Source organism: Lissotriton helveticus, assembly GCF_964261635.1.
Source record: "Lissotriton helveticus chromosome 1_1 unlocalized genomic scaffold, aLisHel1.1 SUPER_1_unloc_52, whole genome shotgun sequence".
In the NCBI taxonomy this organism is placed as follows: Eukaryota; Metazoa; Chordata; class Amphibia; order Caudata; family Salamandridae; genus Lissotriton; species Lissotriton helveticus.
Genome location: NW_027611695.1, coordinates 1,381,609 through 1,398,333, shown reverse-complemented (window position 1 = coordinate 1,398,333; position 16,725 = coordinate 1,381,609). Strand labels below are relative to the sequence as shown.

Here is a 16,725-nt window from a genome sequence, read left to right as displayed (position 1 = left end):
GTCTTGTGGGTCTTGTCAGTCTAATTTTTTTGTCTGGAAAAAAATTGTGTCCTGTTTTTCTAAATCCAGGTGCAGAAAAGCCTAACGACTGATAATCAGGTGGAATAAAATGAACACATGAAAGTACTCCTTAATTTCATTGCCCTTGATTCATACTCTGGACCATAGTTGAGGGATAGGTCTAGGCATAGTCCTCGCAACACACAATAGATTTGCGTGCGGCAGAGGCCAGAGCTCAAAAGTCAGGTTACCAGATACAAGTAGGTGGTAACTCAGGGCAGGGGGAAACGCCTGTTGTCCGTGGAGGGGAAATTCCCATCCTAGAAATCTACATTAAAAATGAATTAATAGTATTCTATTTTCAATATCTTTTTGGTGCCAGTCCATATGACTTTAATGTCTGCTTTTGGGATTCTATGTTTCAAGTCAATAGGGTACATGTATCCTTTCTGAGCTTAATAAAACGTTGGAAATTCTACAAATCCTCACTCCTAGATCCAAGTACTCTCAGGCTACCATTCTACACTCTGCTCTGTCTGAAAAACAGCTCAACACTTTCAAAATTTTGCAATTCTGCTTTGATATGGCTTGTAAATTATTTTTGGGGATATTTACATGTATTAACTATTTAATTTTAATACTATAGGTGATTGAAATTACGGACGAAGAAAGCAAGATTTAGCACCAGCCAACTGAAGTCAGTGCCATAAGGATTATTTTGAAAAACTGAAGGACATCCAGCATTCTAAGTTTAAACAATTTCCAAAATCTAGGTGTGGCGAGGAAGTGGGAGCTGAGGAAGTACTATACCTGTAAGTGAAGTCTCTAATTTTGCATTTCATTAACCCAGAAAAAAGGCATATTTGTCCACACAGCATCGGAAATAGTGCAAGAAAGAGCAATCACAACATCCTCATCTGAAATATTATCAGAAAGACAAATTGCCTCAGCATGTCAGAATAACGTTCATCTAAAGCACGCATGATCTAAAGCATCATGTAATTCCAGAGAGGAAGCACACACTGCATAAAAGAAAGATATAACAAAAGGTTTCTTCTGCAAACCATCAAAGAAAAGACACTGAAAGAAGACTCCGAACCTGACACGCTAACAAACAAAAGATTGGAAAATCACCTTTGTTCAACAACCGTTTTTAACCAGTTACGCAAGTTTGAGACTATCTGCCTCAGGATATACTACCTCGACCCACTCTGCTCACTCTGGCGAAAACGTTAAAAATTCACCACTTTATTGTGTTGTTCATGACCATCTCAGATTGCTTCCTTTTTATTGTGTACTGTTCTGTAATTCTATGTAAATCGCCTCAACCTTATCTGTTGTGCAGGAGTGATATTTAAAACTGTTAAATATCAAAATGGATTAAATGAGCACCGTTGCGCTAGCTAATGTAAATAAATCCTTGTCTTCAGAACTACAATCCTTACCCTTACACCAAACACAGAACGGGTAAAAGGAACTGATGTTCTGCGACTGATGAGCCACGATATTACTGTGAATGTTGTAATGTTCTCAGTTACTGCCATTACGCCAGTGCAAAAAGGTACTTCTCAGTTTAATCATTAAATATCAGACTAACACCTTATCACTGCATTGCTAAGAACCTATACAAATAGATTTGAGAAAAACTTCAGTTGCAAAATAAGTTGCTGCCGGAGAGGCTATAACCAAAAGACTATTATCTGCTACAAACATTTCGACCGGTGTTACAGGGCTGCATCCAGACATATTTTGCTCAATTCAAGTGTTAAGAAGATTACACACAATATCTTTTAGAGATAAATGCTGAACATTATCTAAACAAGCCCGACTCTAAAATCGGGTTCACTCTTACCGTGGCATATAAGCAAGAGAAAACTAAATGTAGAGATATTAACTCTAGGAATACACATTTTAAAAACACGGGCTGTGAGAACAATTTCAGTGTTCAAACCCGCCTCAATCAAAGCAAAATAACCTAAGTTGGGGAAAAAGTTACCTGTGCCAAAAAAGATTCAGCCATAAATCTCATCTCACTGAATTTGAGAGAATGCACACTGGGAAAATCCTCTCTCCGTGCTCTGAATGCCAAAAAAGTTTCAGCCGTAAATCTAATCTCACTACGCATATGAGAATCCACACTGGGGAAAAACCTTATCAGTGCTCTGAATGCCAGAAAAGGTTTAGTTTCAAACCGCAACTTTCTCTACATGTATTAACCCACTCTGTGGAAAACCCTTATCAGTGCTCTGAATGCCAAAAAAGTTTCAGCAGTAAATTTTATCTCACTGAACATATAAGAATCCACACTGGGGAAAAACCTTATCAGTGCTCTGAATGCCAGGAAAGGTTTTATAACAAACAACGTCTTTCTCGACATGTAATAACCCACTCTGGCGAAAAACCTTACCAGTGCTCTGAATGCCAGAAATCTTTCATTTACAAAAACAATCTCACTACGCATATAAGAACCCACACTGGGGATAAACCTTACCAGTGCTCTGAATGCCAGAAATGTTTCAGTCAAAAATCCAGTCTCACTAAGCATACAAGAACCCACACTGGGGATAAACCTTTTCAGTGCTCTGAATGCCATAAATGTTTCAGTTGCAAAGGCAAACTCACTGTACATACAAGAATCCACACTGGGGAAAAACCTTATCAGTGCTCTGAATGCCAGGAAAGGTTTGGTAGCAAAGAAAGTCTTTCTCGACATGCAAAAACCCACAATGGGGACAAACCTTATCAGTGCTCTGAATGCCAGGAAAGGTTTTATAACAAACAAAGTCTTTCTCGACATGTAATAACCCACTCTGTGGAAAAACCTTACCAGTGCTCTGAATGCCAGAAATATTTCAGTGAAAAAAGAGACCTTACTGTACATACAAGGACCCACACAGGGGAAAAACCTTATCAGTGCTCTGAATGCCAGAAATATTTCAGTAAAAAAAGAGACCTTACTGTACATACAAGGACCCACACTGGGGAAAAACCTTATCAGTGCTCTGAATGCCAGAAAAGGTTTTGTAAAAAACAAAGTCTTTCTCTACATGTATTAACCCACACTGGGGAAAAACCTTACCAGTGCTCTGAATGTCAGAAATATTTCAGTAAAAAAATAGGACTTATTATACATATAAGGACCCACACTGGAGAAAAACCTTATCAGTGCACGGATTGCCAGAAATGTTTCAATACCCAAGCCGAGCTCACTCGGCATAGAAGAACCCACACTGGAGAGAAACCTTATCAGTGCCCGGAATGCCAGAAATGTTTCATTGACAAAAACAGTCTCACTCATCATATAAGAACACACACTGGGGAGAAACCTTTTCAGTGCTCTGAATGCCAGAAATGTTTCAGTGTAAAAATCAGACTCACTAAACATACAAGAATCCACACTGGGGAAAAACCATATCAGTGCTCTGAATGCCAGAAAAGGTTTTGTAACAAACAAAGTCTTTCTAATCATGCAGTGACCCATTTTGTGGAACAACCTTATCAGTGCTCTGAATGCCAGAAATGTTTCAATGAAAAACGCAATCTCACGGTGCATATAAGAACCCACACTGGGGAAAAACCTTATCAGTGCTCTGAATGCCCGAAATGTTTCAGTGTAAAAAGTGGTCTCACACAGCACATAAGAATCCACACTGAGGAAAACACTTATCAGTGCTCTGAATGCCAGAAAAGGTTTTGTAACAAACAAAGTCTTTCTCAACATGCAATGACTCATTCTGGGGAAAAACCTTATCAGTGCTCTCAATGCCAGGAAAGGTTTTGTAACCAACAAAGTCTTTCTCAACATTCAATAACCCATTCTGTGGAACCTCCTTATCAGTGCTCTGAATGCCAGAAATGTTTCAGTATAAAAAGTAGTCTCACACGGCACATAAGAATCCACACTGGGGAAAAACCTTTTCAGTGCTCTGAATGCCAGAAATGTTTCAGTGAAAAAATCAGACTCACTGAACATACAAGAATCCACACTGGGGAAAAACCTTATCAGTGCTCTGAATGCCAGAAAAGGTTTTGTAACAAACAAAGTCTTTCTCAACATGCAATGACCCATTCTGTGGAACAACCTTATCAGTGCTCTGAATGCCAGAAATGTTTCAATGCAAAACGCCATCTCGCGGTGCATATAAGAACCCACACTGGGGAAAAACCTTATCAGTGCTCTGAATGCCAGAAATGTTTCAGTGTAAAAAGTAGTCTCACACAGCACATAAGAATCCACACTGGGGAAAACACTTCAGTGCTCTGAATGCCAGGAAAGGTTTTGTAACCAACAAAGTCTTCCTCAAAATTCAATAACCCATTCTGCGGTACATCCTTATCAGTGCTCTGAATGCCAGAAATGTTTCAGTATAAAAAGTAGTCTCACACGGCACATAAGAATCCACACTGGGGAAAAACCTTATCAGTGCTCTGAATGCCAGAAATGTTTCAGTGAAAAAAGAATACTCACTACACATACAAGAACCCACACTGGGGAAAAACCTTATCAGTGCATTGAATGTCACAAATGTTTCAGTGAAAAAAGAATACTCACTCGGCATACAAGAACCCACACTGGGGAAAACCCTTATCAGTGCATTGAATGCCACAAATGTTTCAGTGAAAAAATCAATCTCACTCACCATATAAGAACCCACACTGGGGAAAAACCTTATCAGTGCTCAGAATGCCAAAAATGTTTCAGCCGTAAGTTTGATCTCACTGCACATGTGGGAATCCACACTGGAGGAAAAACATTATCAGTGCTCTAAATGTCAGAAAAGATTCAGAGGTAGTGATGGTTACATGCACCATAAGAAAACACACCATCAAAAATACCTCAGTGCTCCAAGTGCCAGAAAAGCATCAATTTTAAATGCAATCTCACTCTACATGAGCAGACGCACATAGGGAAAAAAACATTACCTATGCTGTGAATGGCAGAAATTGCTATTTTTTGATAGGCACAGCCTCACTAACCATAATCAACTCCATACTGATGAAAACCTTATGAGTGCTCTGAATGCCAGAAAAGCTGCAGAGAAAAACGCTATCTCACCATGAGAAACTCCTCACTGGAGAAAATCCTTATGCCATAAAAGCTTGAATCTGAAAGACAGAGTTATGCTTCATGAGAGATCCCACTCTTGTAAGTTTTGGTCACAAATTACTTCTCACTTGTCATGATCAAACTCACACGGGAGAAAAAAGCCTTATGTGTGTTCTGAATGTCAGATAAGGTTTAATCACGAATACAATGTCACTTCACATGAGAGAATTCACACTGGACTAAAGCCTTATACAGGAGGGGAAAGCCAGAAACGTTATACTCAGAAAGGAGATCTCACTAAACATGAGAAATGCATCCACATGAGGTGAAAAGTAAGGCGTATCTTGAGTTGCAGAAAAGCTTTTAACGACCTGACTTTACATGAGAGAGCACATATTGTAGTTGCAATAGGATTAATCAAGAAATTCTTGCAGGATAACTTAGGCTGCCCGCATGCAACATCCAAAGAAATTTCAGGCCTTGAAAATATTTTAATTGCAACAAAATTCACAATTTGAGTATCTGAAAGTTACAAAACTCTCAAGGTCTTTACTTGACACAGAGAAGTGTTCGTACTTGCAAACATCAACTAATTAACAAAAAATTCACAATATTAATGTCTTACATTTTCTCCACCCAAAAGGTTTCTACTCACACTTGTTTCTTAACATATGACTGAAATCTAGATTTTCATGATAAGATTAGGCCTAGGCGGTGTTCCTCAATGAAGAACTCCGCAAAGTGTCAAAAAAAAGTCAACCGCTCAACGTGGAGTTCTGCGAGCAGCGAAGTGCGTTAGGGTCAATTTGAAGCGCTTTTTCGGCGAGTAGCATGCTACTCCAGGATCCAAAAATGATTAGTGGTAAATTAGTGTAGGGAAATATAAAATGTATTTGAGAGCTGGAAATGTTGGTCTGTTAGTTGGGTTGAAAAAGAGAGTGGAGGGATAGAAGAGGGAAGAGTTTTCATTTATATAGCGCTTGCTACCCCTCAGCGAGTAGCATGCTACTCCAGAACCCAAAAAGATGAGTAGATAGATCAATTATTGTGGGTAGGTTGTTTTATTATATAAATACAACTGTACGAAAATTCATAAAATTCTGTTGTAAAGTTGTATCCAAGAGGCAAGTATAGTCTCTGATAATAATGTATACAAAGTTGGCTTGCCATCAAGACTGATGCCCCGTAATATTGATGCAAAGTCAGTTGTGCTGAAGTATTTTAGACTCTTGTTGAATTGTAACATCCACCTTGTAGGTACTGTTATTTGTATCAGGTCCACATTGTAGGCAGACACAAACGCCGACATTTTGCACTATTTATATTAAGCATAATGTAGGTGAGCAGATGACAGTAACCACTGTCCAAGTTGTAGTAGGTGCTTAGAAGTAGAGTGACATAGAGGGCAATAAACACACCACTAACTCTGTCACTAGCTTAGTACAGACGAACGACAAAGGCTTCGTACATGATGAAGCATCAGAGTGCACCCTCTTTCTGTGTCCCATGGGCATTTTGGCTTTTATTCTACAGAAGAGGCTGCAGACACTTACATAGCCCTTTATGTAGTGAGGATCACGGAGAGATTCTCAGCAGGCATGCTTTCCTTTGTATTGGGCATGGCCACATTCAAATGTGGGAAAACCTTTTGTCTTGCGACTGCACTGTATTATTGACACGGGCGAAAGGGCAAACAAGCAGTTAGGAGGCACACTGATTCTATACCCCCACCTGACAGGATGGTGACAGACCCCAACCACCTTCATGGGAAACGTGCCACCTCGTTTAATAGCTGCCAGACGGTTTACTTTGTAAGCAGACTGGTGGTTTACAAGGGTACCTATGTTGGGGCACCACATGCTTTTTTCAGCATAATCTGGTGTACTCCCCCTGTGTGACATGACAGCACCCACTGAAGACTGCACTGTTGTGTAGTCTGGGACAGTGCACCTTCCCTGTAATTCTGAACTGGGCCTTTAAATACAGCACTATTTTGTGTGCCTATTTAATTCAGGTATACAAAGAATGTGGTACTACTTGTATACTAAGGTACATAATGAGATTACGTAGAATACACCTCTGCGTGCCTAATGCTTCCATTTGCATTTCAAGACCAGTGATTAATGTGGCTTTATGAAGTTCAACGCCATTGGGTGTTCCCGACCTGTCTGATACTTGCATATGGAAAAGATGGGCCATTTGGAACCTAAAGATAGATAAACATATTCAAAGGTCACGATTTAAGTCTGCATCTAAAATAAAACTGTAAATTAGGAGAGGTGATAAGTGAGATGTTAAAAGGCAGCCGCTTATCGAGCTGCATTTGTAAGTAGGCCTCCCTATATTATGAGATCTATTCCTGCTTCAGTCCTTAATTGAAATGAATACTTTAATACCCAGGCATGAAGTCATTGTCGAGCAGTTTAAATATCCACCTGTCTCCCCACCTCTTCCCCAATGCATCCTTAACCAGTGGCCTAGCCAGTGTGCCTTGGGCCCCTAGGCAAGAAAGGAAATGTGACACCTGCCCTCTGTTTGGACTGTGGAAAGCAGCAATAATCATTGTTCTGTGGGCCCCTCAGGCCTTTGTTTGAACTGTGACAAACAGCAGTTATCAGGGTTCAGTGGGCCTTTAAGGCGTCTGGGACCTGGTGCCACTGCACCTGCTGCACCAATGGGAAGCTAAGCCCCTGCCCTTAACAGCTTCTATTCTAGCCCCACTGGAGAACCGAAACAGCCAAGTACTGAACTGACCATATCTGCAGGCACGCAGCCGCCTCTTCCACTGAAGGGATTTAAGTCGCATGAAAGCAGCTTGCGGGAAACAACCATTTTCTGAGGTAAAGTCAACCAACACCTCGTCTGTTCCAACCTGAATCCATTTAAAACCAGGGATGAAAACACGGTTCATTGTCATCCCTTGCTTATCAAAAGGGTAAAACAGATTCATCTAACATTACAGTGTACCACATAAAAAAATGGTGATTCTGTTTACAAATTAAAACTAGCATGCATAAAGAAAGGGGAGCCTTTGGCCAAAATAGCCATTTTCCCTACCCATACTTTTAACACATCTTATACAAAAAATGCTAACTACATTGTCATCTGGAAATAGTCATTAGCGCCTACTCATAAGCAAATAACATTTAGAATTCTCTTTCACTTCAAGCTTTCAAAAGTAAATTGATATAAAAGCAGTATTGAATTTTTTGACATTGTGTACTCTTACCAAAATTTAGAGCATCAATTTTATATGACACGCCATAGAAAAAAGGAGTTCTTTATATATACTAAACCTCCAGAAACATTTGATTAACCAGTTATAAAGTCACGTCTAGCTTAGTTATTTTATAGTCTTCTTTTTAAGAGAAATTATTTCACATTGTTAATGGCTCTGCATGGCTAAACACTTATAAGGTCCCAAAGGCGAGACCTATTGGCTATGCCAATGCTTGTTATTGATTGAGTACAATGAGCAGCAGCACTTTTGATTAGGTCCCGAAGAAAGCCGCAAACACCTCTTTGGAGGGTTAATAGGCTGAAACATGTTGACCTCTAATTAACTTTCACTCTGCTGCCCCCACTACCCTGTGCTCATTTTTGTGGTATTGTGTATACCATTCTCTATAACAAAACATGCCTGAACTCCTCCCTCTCAGTGAGGGGGCTGTACCCGGTACTTTAACTAGGTATAACAGTGGGAGGAGGTTCTGAATGAGGAAGCATGCCAACTATGGTGGGTGAGGGAAATCTTCCCTTTAAAGGGATATTTCATCTTAGCTAGGTCTTCATTTACAACAGTAATCCTCATAGACCCTTTGGTTTCTTGATTGTGGTGGAAATACATTTTTACCCCTTCATTGTACGTTTAAGCACAGACCATTGCTTGAAATGTTGTGATCAATGTAGGAAAAATACTCTGTGCACTGAGAAAATGTGTTAAAATAACGGAAAGTTGATAATTGCATTTAATACCTTCTCATACCTGGATTTATCTAGAAGAGAAGTCTGTTAATTCAAGCAGATTTTTGATACCACAAGGTATAAGAAATTAGGGGATCTTTATCTGATATCTTTATCAGTAAATTATCTGAAATTATTGCACATATACTTTTGCAAGTATTATTTCTAAAGATAAAGGAAATTCTATATTTGTCTTTTCTAAACTAACTCCAGTGCGTTTAACTACAATAACCACCTCTCCCAAAGCAATATTGTGCTTGGTTTAGTGAGAAAGCTAAATGATCTAGGAGAAACCAGGACTGCGCGTCAATATTTTTCTTAGGAAGCTTTAAGTTAGAGAGTAAAAACACTTTTTAGAATGCCCCAAAAATTGTGACAAAGATATTTCAATATGTTTGACAAAAAGAATAGGTACATTTCATGACAATATGGAAATGGGAAATAAAATAATAGAAACAAATATTTACACCACATGACAAAAACATTGGAGACTACATTTCAACAATATATAGGAAATGCTGAGGTTCATGTATTAATAATCCATTTGGTAAAACTGGTTGCTTGTGGAGTCAGCACACTACTGTGTCTGTGATGGCTTTTAAATAAAGGCATTTTTAATGCACCCCATTTCACTTTCAGATTCACAAATGTCCCCTTGGGTTACTACCTCCTGTTACTGTTTTTCAGCCCACATATGGTTTCAAAGCTTAATACATACCTTAAGGATGTTTTACGTATTTAGAAGGGACACTATTAATATTCCCCTTCCAAATTCTTAATTGTTAAATGGGATTAGTACATTTCAAAAAGCGGTTTAGCATTTGCAAACTCTGTAAATTACCGAACAAGTGGATTTTTGAACAATAAAACCCTTGGTACATGAGTCAATTGTTCTCAATTCCCTCCAAATTAAGTTTGCTAATAATGTTAGTTGAATGATAATCTGTGCATGTACCTATTTAGTGTTAGTGTTGCTTCAGATCAAATAAAAACAATCACACATAACTCTTACACAATACTTAAAGACAGAATTTCTGACATCCAGCTTTAATGTTTTCTTAAATATCTTGGCAAATGTTGTCACTTAAACAGGAAAGCATCTAAACCGGTCTCTGGACATAAAATAAGTTGTAATCATAATCTTTCGATACATTTTCTGAGTTCCAGGAACAATGTGTGTTATCTGTGTTTACTCTAAACCACTATAATAAACATTTTCAATGCTTTTATATTTGATCTGTTTGTACTGGTTTCTATTGCAGACAATAATCTAGATTTAGACCAAGGATCTATTCCACCCATAGCTTTTAAAACCTATTTATCATTGATCTCTTTTAGTGTTATCGCAATTAAAACTGTAAAAGAACTGATCTGAGAGATGGACCTTCAAAGTCAATTTATTGAACAAACTATGGAGTTAAAATCTGATTAGATTAGATCCACAAGAATTGCCTGACCACATCAATAGATTACTAATCAGCACATGTTGTCTCATTTTCTCTAAGTACAATTCACTCATCTTCAATTTTTCACGGAGCTCATGCTGTGTCTGTGTGAATTCTTTTAAAATATGACGTTAAATGTTCAAAAGTTTTGGAATTCTAGTTTCAAGACTGGTCAAACCTTAATGAATGCTATACCTAAAGATGCCCTTCTGTTCCTACATTTTATTGTGCACCATGATTCAGAAATAGCATGTTTTTGCTTTCGGAGGTAAAATTCTAAACATATTTATTGTTGTTGCCATCTGAAACATGATCACTAATTGGGAAGATAACAACAAGTGGTCCTGTGATGCTTGCTGGAATGGGAAGTGTTTAATCAAAAGGTGGATTGAATTCAAGTTTAGGTGACAATTTTACAAAAGTGTATGGATTTTGTATATATTTAAAATTGTTGATCTCTAAAAAGGCTTAAATCAAAATATCGAATTGAAATTCAAGTTTATCATTTTAATCCTATTGTTAGAAAAGATGTAATTTTGAACCCCATGAGGTGGTTCCTTTCCAGAAAGCATTCAGGTTGTAATCATGAGTCAAATAATGCTGAGAAGGTTAAAATATTCAAATTGAATTCTAATTACACATGAAATGTTCATTGTTCAATATATTTCTCTTAGTATTTTAATGTGAGGACTTTATTGCTTAAGGAAAATAATTTGTATTTGTTTTTCTATATGTAGCAAGCATTACATTAATGAAACCACTGTATCCCACCTTCTTTCTTTCCTTTCCTGTTCTTTATGAACGTTTCTATCGTTGAACTTTAATGACTGCCCGAAATTAAGAATTGTGCTGTTCCTAATTGTGCTAAGTTACAGTTTGTTGATTTTTATGTACAACTTTCGTCTCTTATGTGTATGACAACTGATGTTCTGTTTTGCTTTAATAATCAGCTTATGTTTATTAGGTTTTATTATTCAATAAAATGTTTCAAACACAACAAATGGTAGTTGATATGTGTTTACAACTGCAGCATTTTTATTGTAGGGGCACTTTCAAAGGGGCCAAAAATATTGTCTGCGGGTTGACGGAGTACCACATTGGCATCAGCAGGCAGAGTTTTGGGCAGGTGATTGGGGGTACATGTAAGGTTGGAGTAGGGGGAACAACGCATGTACATTGTGTGGACTGTGACTCCTGGAGTTATTGTGAGTGATTCCATGCTACCCTGTAAATGAATCTCCTAGTGATTATTATCAACAAACTTTATTCGGTTTTATGAAAGAAAACCATAAAAGTCATACATAAAATGATAAAACATTTTCCAAGTTACAGATTGACAAACAAGTTGTTTTATTTCTTATATTTTTTTAGAGTGTTGGTCCTGAGGAGAAATCCGCATTGAGGATTTCGAAACGCGTCGACCTATTTCATTAAGTCCTGGTGTCTATATTTGGAATCAGTATATAAACAGGATTTATTAAATAGGACTTTACTGATCTAGAAATGTGTAGTACATTAATCACTGATTACACTCATTGTTTTCCATTTTTTTATGTAAAAATATTCTCTAGACACTAGACCCTTATCAGTACTGTTTTGTTCCTTTGGTATGATTGGTGATGGATGAATGTGTTTGGCCAAAATGAATGGATGGATATGTTGTAAATATTGTAAAAATTTCATTGTATGATATGTTGTTAATAGTATTGTGCTTTTTCATTTTTTGTACATGCATATGAAAATAATATATATATAAAATTAATGTTGATCCACTAGTGCTAAAGAATTCAATAAACTAGTGTGGTAAACAAAGAATACGATCCTTATGTCTTATCCTTAAGGTTCTTTTCTAAAATTATTCTAAATAGTTCCAGTATTGGCATTTGTATTGTTCTCTTAGGTTTCTTAGGCTCAGCCTTGCTGGTTCAGAGTCACGACCCTGTGTTGTTTTCAGCAGCTGTGAGGACAGGCACCCAGGTTTTTAAGTGGGCGATGTAGAGATCTGGTGGTATCCCATCTGGCACGGGGGCCTTGTTTTTAGATAGACCCAGACTACCGGCACTCACCTCTTGCGTGGTGAAAATAAGTTCCGACAGCATAAAAAATACAAAACATTAAAAAAGTGCATCATGTCCTGAGGAGACTCACCATTGCAGCCACAGGACATGAGGCACAGGCCTCTCTGGGAGCCACAAGGGTGTGCCAAGAGGTAATGGAAGAGGTTGAGCCGAAACCGGGTCAATAGAAAACGATCATGGCTGCTTTTAAGCCCTAGAAGATAAGGTTAGGTGGTTGGTGCAGTTTTTAACACAATGTACTTACGCACACTAGGCTTACACAGCTCATTTCCCTCTCTATCACAGCAGCTCATTCTTTAAAAAACACTCTTTGACCAGAGAAAGGTCCCTCTCACATATTCGCTCAGGGTTAGCAAATAGTTCCTACGTACCCTGGAGAGGCCAACTCTTATATACTGGAGCCATCGGATGCTTGAGACATGGTCAAGTGAAAGGCATTCCCGTAGGACGACTTTGCTAAGTGTATTTTCTTAATTAGCCCGAATATTAAGCCACAACGCCAGGGGACAGAAAGCCAGTACATCTGAGAGGAAAGGCATCCCAACTCTTCGTGCACAACATAAAATGGGGTGCTTTGTGGGACAGAAAGGGCCACCGCAGGAAAGAGTTTTCAGCACTTTGCACTGCCCCTACCCAAATGTGGCCCCATATCTCACTCCCATAACTAACCTTTGAGATATAATAAGCTTCATATATCTTCAAAAGAGGCCCTATTGGCTTCCCTCCCACTCTGCTAGCAAAGTTAAAAACAGCTGCAAAAGCTTTCACTAGGTCCCCTTTCTTCCAAGTAAGCAAAGGGCACCAACTCAAGGAATCGTCAAACACTACTCCAAAATAGGAAAAAACATTGGTCTTCGGTATTGACAAAAGTCCGAGTTTAAAAGTGAACTGTTTAGCTTCACGAGAAGTTGTAGGCCATTATCTGTCCTCGCCAAGAGGACTGCGTCATCCGCGTATAGAAGGACTGGTAGGCTTCGCTTGCCTACCTGGGGACAATCCGCATTTGTGGCCAATAGGGCCTTGGCTAAGGAATTAATATATAGGTTAAAAAGAACGGGTGCTACAATGCACCCATGACACATTCCTCTCTTGATGTCAAGCTGACTGGACACTTTCAGGTCCTTTGAATAGCGGACAACCGTGGTTGAATCACGGTGAAGATCCCTCAGAAATAAAATGATGTTACTGTCAATGCCAATGGAGGACATCAACTGCCACAGCTTGGACCTATTGACACAGTTGAATGCTGGGGACAGGTCCATGAAGGCTAGGTATATGGGGCTGGAACGAGCCACAGTGTATTTGTTCAGAACCATGTACAGGTTTAAACAATGTGGAACGACCTGGGTGAAAGCCGTTTTGGATATCGGATAAAAAGTTGTTTTCATCAACCCATGATACAAGTGTGTCAAGTACCATGTGGCCCACCACCTTCACCACAGAGAAATGAGCCTAAAACAATAGGTACTGTACCGATCTCAATTTTTAAATGCCCGGACTATATAAAGCCCAAGAATCTGAGCGGCCAACCTGGACTGCAGCATTGATAACAGCTGTGAGGCCAGGCACCCAGGTTTCCATGTGGGCGATGTAGAGATCTGGCGGGATTCCATCTGGCACGTGGGCCTTGTTTTTAGACAGACCCAGAATACCGCCTCTCACCTCTTTCATGGTGAAAATAAGTTCTGACTTGCCTTCCACCCTTTCCTGCCCCTCAATTGGAGGGGTATCCGACTGGAAGATACCCTCGATATTATGTACCCAATCATCCTCTGTGACATGGGCATCTAGTAATTCTAGTAATGAGCATTATTTCCAGATAGAAATGGGCTGTTAATAATGCCCCAGAACTTTGAGCTATTACGCAGTGTACTAGCCTCCACTAAATCGATCCAGGCCTCCTCCTTCAGGACAGACTCGCGAGTTGCTAGAGCAGCCTTATATGCTCTTCGTAGTCCTTTGCCCGCCACCCGGTCTCTGGGCTTAACACCCAAGGCCTGTCTCAGGTTCCTGGAAGCCTGGGAGCACGCCGAGTCAAACCATTGTGGAACTGGTTGCTTACAGCCCCCACCCGGGGCCGTAGTAACTTCCTTCTGACAGTAGACATGGATCCAAATGCACCCATGATGTCCGGAGCACTTGCCTCATCGTCGAGACAGGTGGCAAACTCGCTGCAACACTGAGTTAAAAGGGACTCGTGGAGTAGCTCTGGGACAATACACCCCCATTTTACGCTCCTTCCCGCTTCCACCTCTTTAAGGGGGGCACCAGGCCCCCGCCCACCATGGTGTGTCCGAGTGTTCGGGTCCAGCCAGTTGAGACACAAATGGGTTGTGGTCACTGCATTCACTCGCCTGCACAGAAAAATCTGCAACCAGAGAGTAAAAGGGGGTACATTCAAAGGTGAAATCAATAACGGCCTCACACCCTCTCCCAATAAAGATAGGAGTAATGTCTGTTTTCCACGGAGGCAGCTTATTTATTACAGATGTTAGATCAAATTCAAGCAAGATGGAGTTAAGCTCAACACCCTTGGGAGTATGTTCCATGTGTAAGCCTGCTTGTTGTGCACAGCCCATAGCTTCCACTCCTCCTTGCATGATGTCCCTACACATGAGTGTTAAATTCCCCTGTTAAAAAAAATTAGTGATAACTCTGACCTTTCAAGATGCTATGCCGAAGTACAGACCCCAGCAGAGTTATATTTCCCTCATCCGGGTGTGTAACTCCTGTGTTGCAAAAGTTTACCAGAAGTAACTTGCTCCTTCCACTGGACAACAACATCACATATAAATTGAGAGAGACATACCGTGAGGTATTGTAAGAAACTGGCTCTGTATACTCCACCAAAGTGAGGTACAGTGTGTATAGAGTCCAAGGGTCTCCAGAGGTAGGCAGAGGTTAAAGTTAGGTAGAACCTTGCTCTCTAAAGTGGTAGGTTGGTCGAGCAGTAAGGCAGTATCAGAGGACAGTGTTAAGCATTTGATGTACACACTCAGTCAGCAAATGAATTCCCACACTCAGGAACTGAACTCTAGGCCAATTGTTTTCGTATAAAAAATATACTGTTGTTTTATTTCTAGAACCAAGCAAGCCTGGCACAGGTAAGCATAAAAATACTTTGCGGTAATCATTTACTTGTATGAACGCAGTTCAAGTAGGCAGTAGAAATTGTACTTTGTTTGATTTACAGGGGAGAAGTAGTATGCAACACTTAGCAAATACAGTACATTGAAATGAATAGGCTTTTTCACTAAATTGCAGGTAAGTAACTTTTTGCTTTTCTTTTCTAACTCAGTGCTGGATACCTAGATTCAGCACTGGTACATTTCCTAGAAACAGCTAAGTAATTAAGTTTTGGTTATTCGCATGATTTTTAAAGAATATTTTCAGTTTTCAAAACTCCACACTTGGAAACTTTTTGGAGCAGTACATTGAAATGAATGGGCTTCTACAATAAACTTTTCGTGTTACTTTTCTAACTCAGTGCTGGATACCTAGATTCCGTCTATGATCCCCTTTTGTATCGCTTTGTTCGCCCTAAGTTGGCAGGGTGTGCTCAGATGTGAGTCCCTCACTTTGCCACTTGATTCAAGATAGCTTGGCTGGTGAGGGTTATGAAACCGGTCCGAGGATACTTGTTTCCGGTCCAGGGAAGACATGGCTTGGCAGTTCGGGCTGGACTGTTCCCATGAGGCACAGGGTCAGACTGATTTGCATATGGCCGTGTCTGAACTGGGGTAGCGGAGTGAGCTAAAGAATGGTGATGGATTACACCCAGATCAAGTTGACTGGGGGTGAGTGTTTGGTTTGCTCAAACGCTCCGTCCATCATCCCCTTTTGTATCGCTTTGGATACCTAGATTCAGCACTGGGACATTCCCTTGAAACAGGTAAGTAAACACGTTTTGGTGATTTGTGCAATTTAAAAAAATATTTTTAGATTTCAAAACTCCACACTTCGAAACATTTTGGAGAAAAAGTGTTCATGTTATCCTATGGAGGGAAAACAGGTTAACGGTTCTCAGGTAAGTAATTGACTGTGGGAGTTAAGGTTCTGGGGTTAGGCTCAGGGGGTCTCCCAGGGTCAGTGATGCACTGTTGTTGCACCCTCAATGGCACTAGGACGGCCGGTTGCAGAGTGAGGCCCAATGTTATCCTATGGAGGATAGGGGGCTTTGTTTGGTGGCGGC

The 16,725-nt window shown here is 39.9% G+C and overlaps 1 protein-coding gene across 1 annotated transcript in view; it reads left to right on the top strand.

Moving 5' to 3' along the window:
• Positions 1–8,857, top strand: part of LOC144806192 (uncharacterized) — a 213,157-nt gene extending 204,300 nt beyond the window's left edge. The window contains 1 exon segment of the mRNA XM_078672606.1: positions 2,047–8,857. Within this exon segment, the coding sequence (XP_078528732.1) occupies positions 2,047–4,264 (2,218 nt within the window). The 3' untranslated portion in view covers positions 4,265–8,857.
• Positions 8,858–16,725: the final 7,868 nt, after the last annotated feature.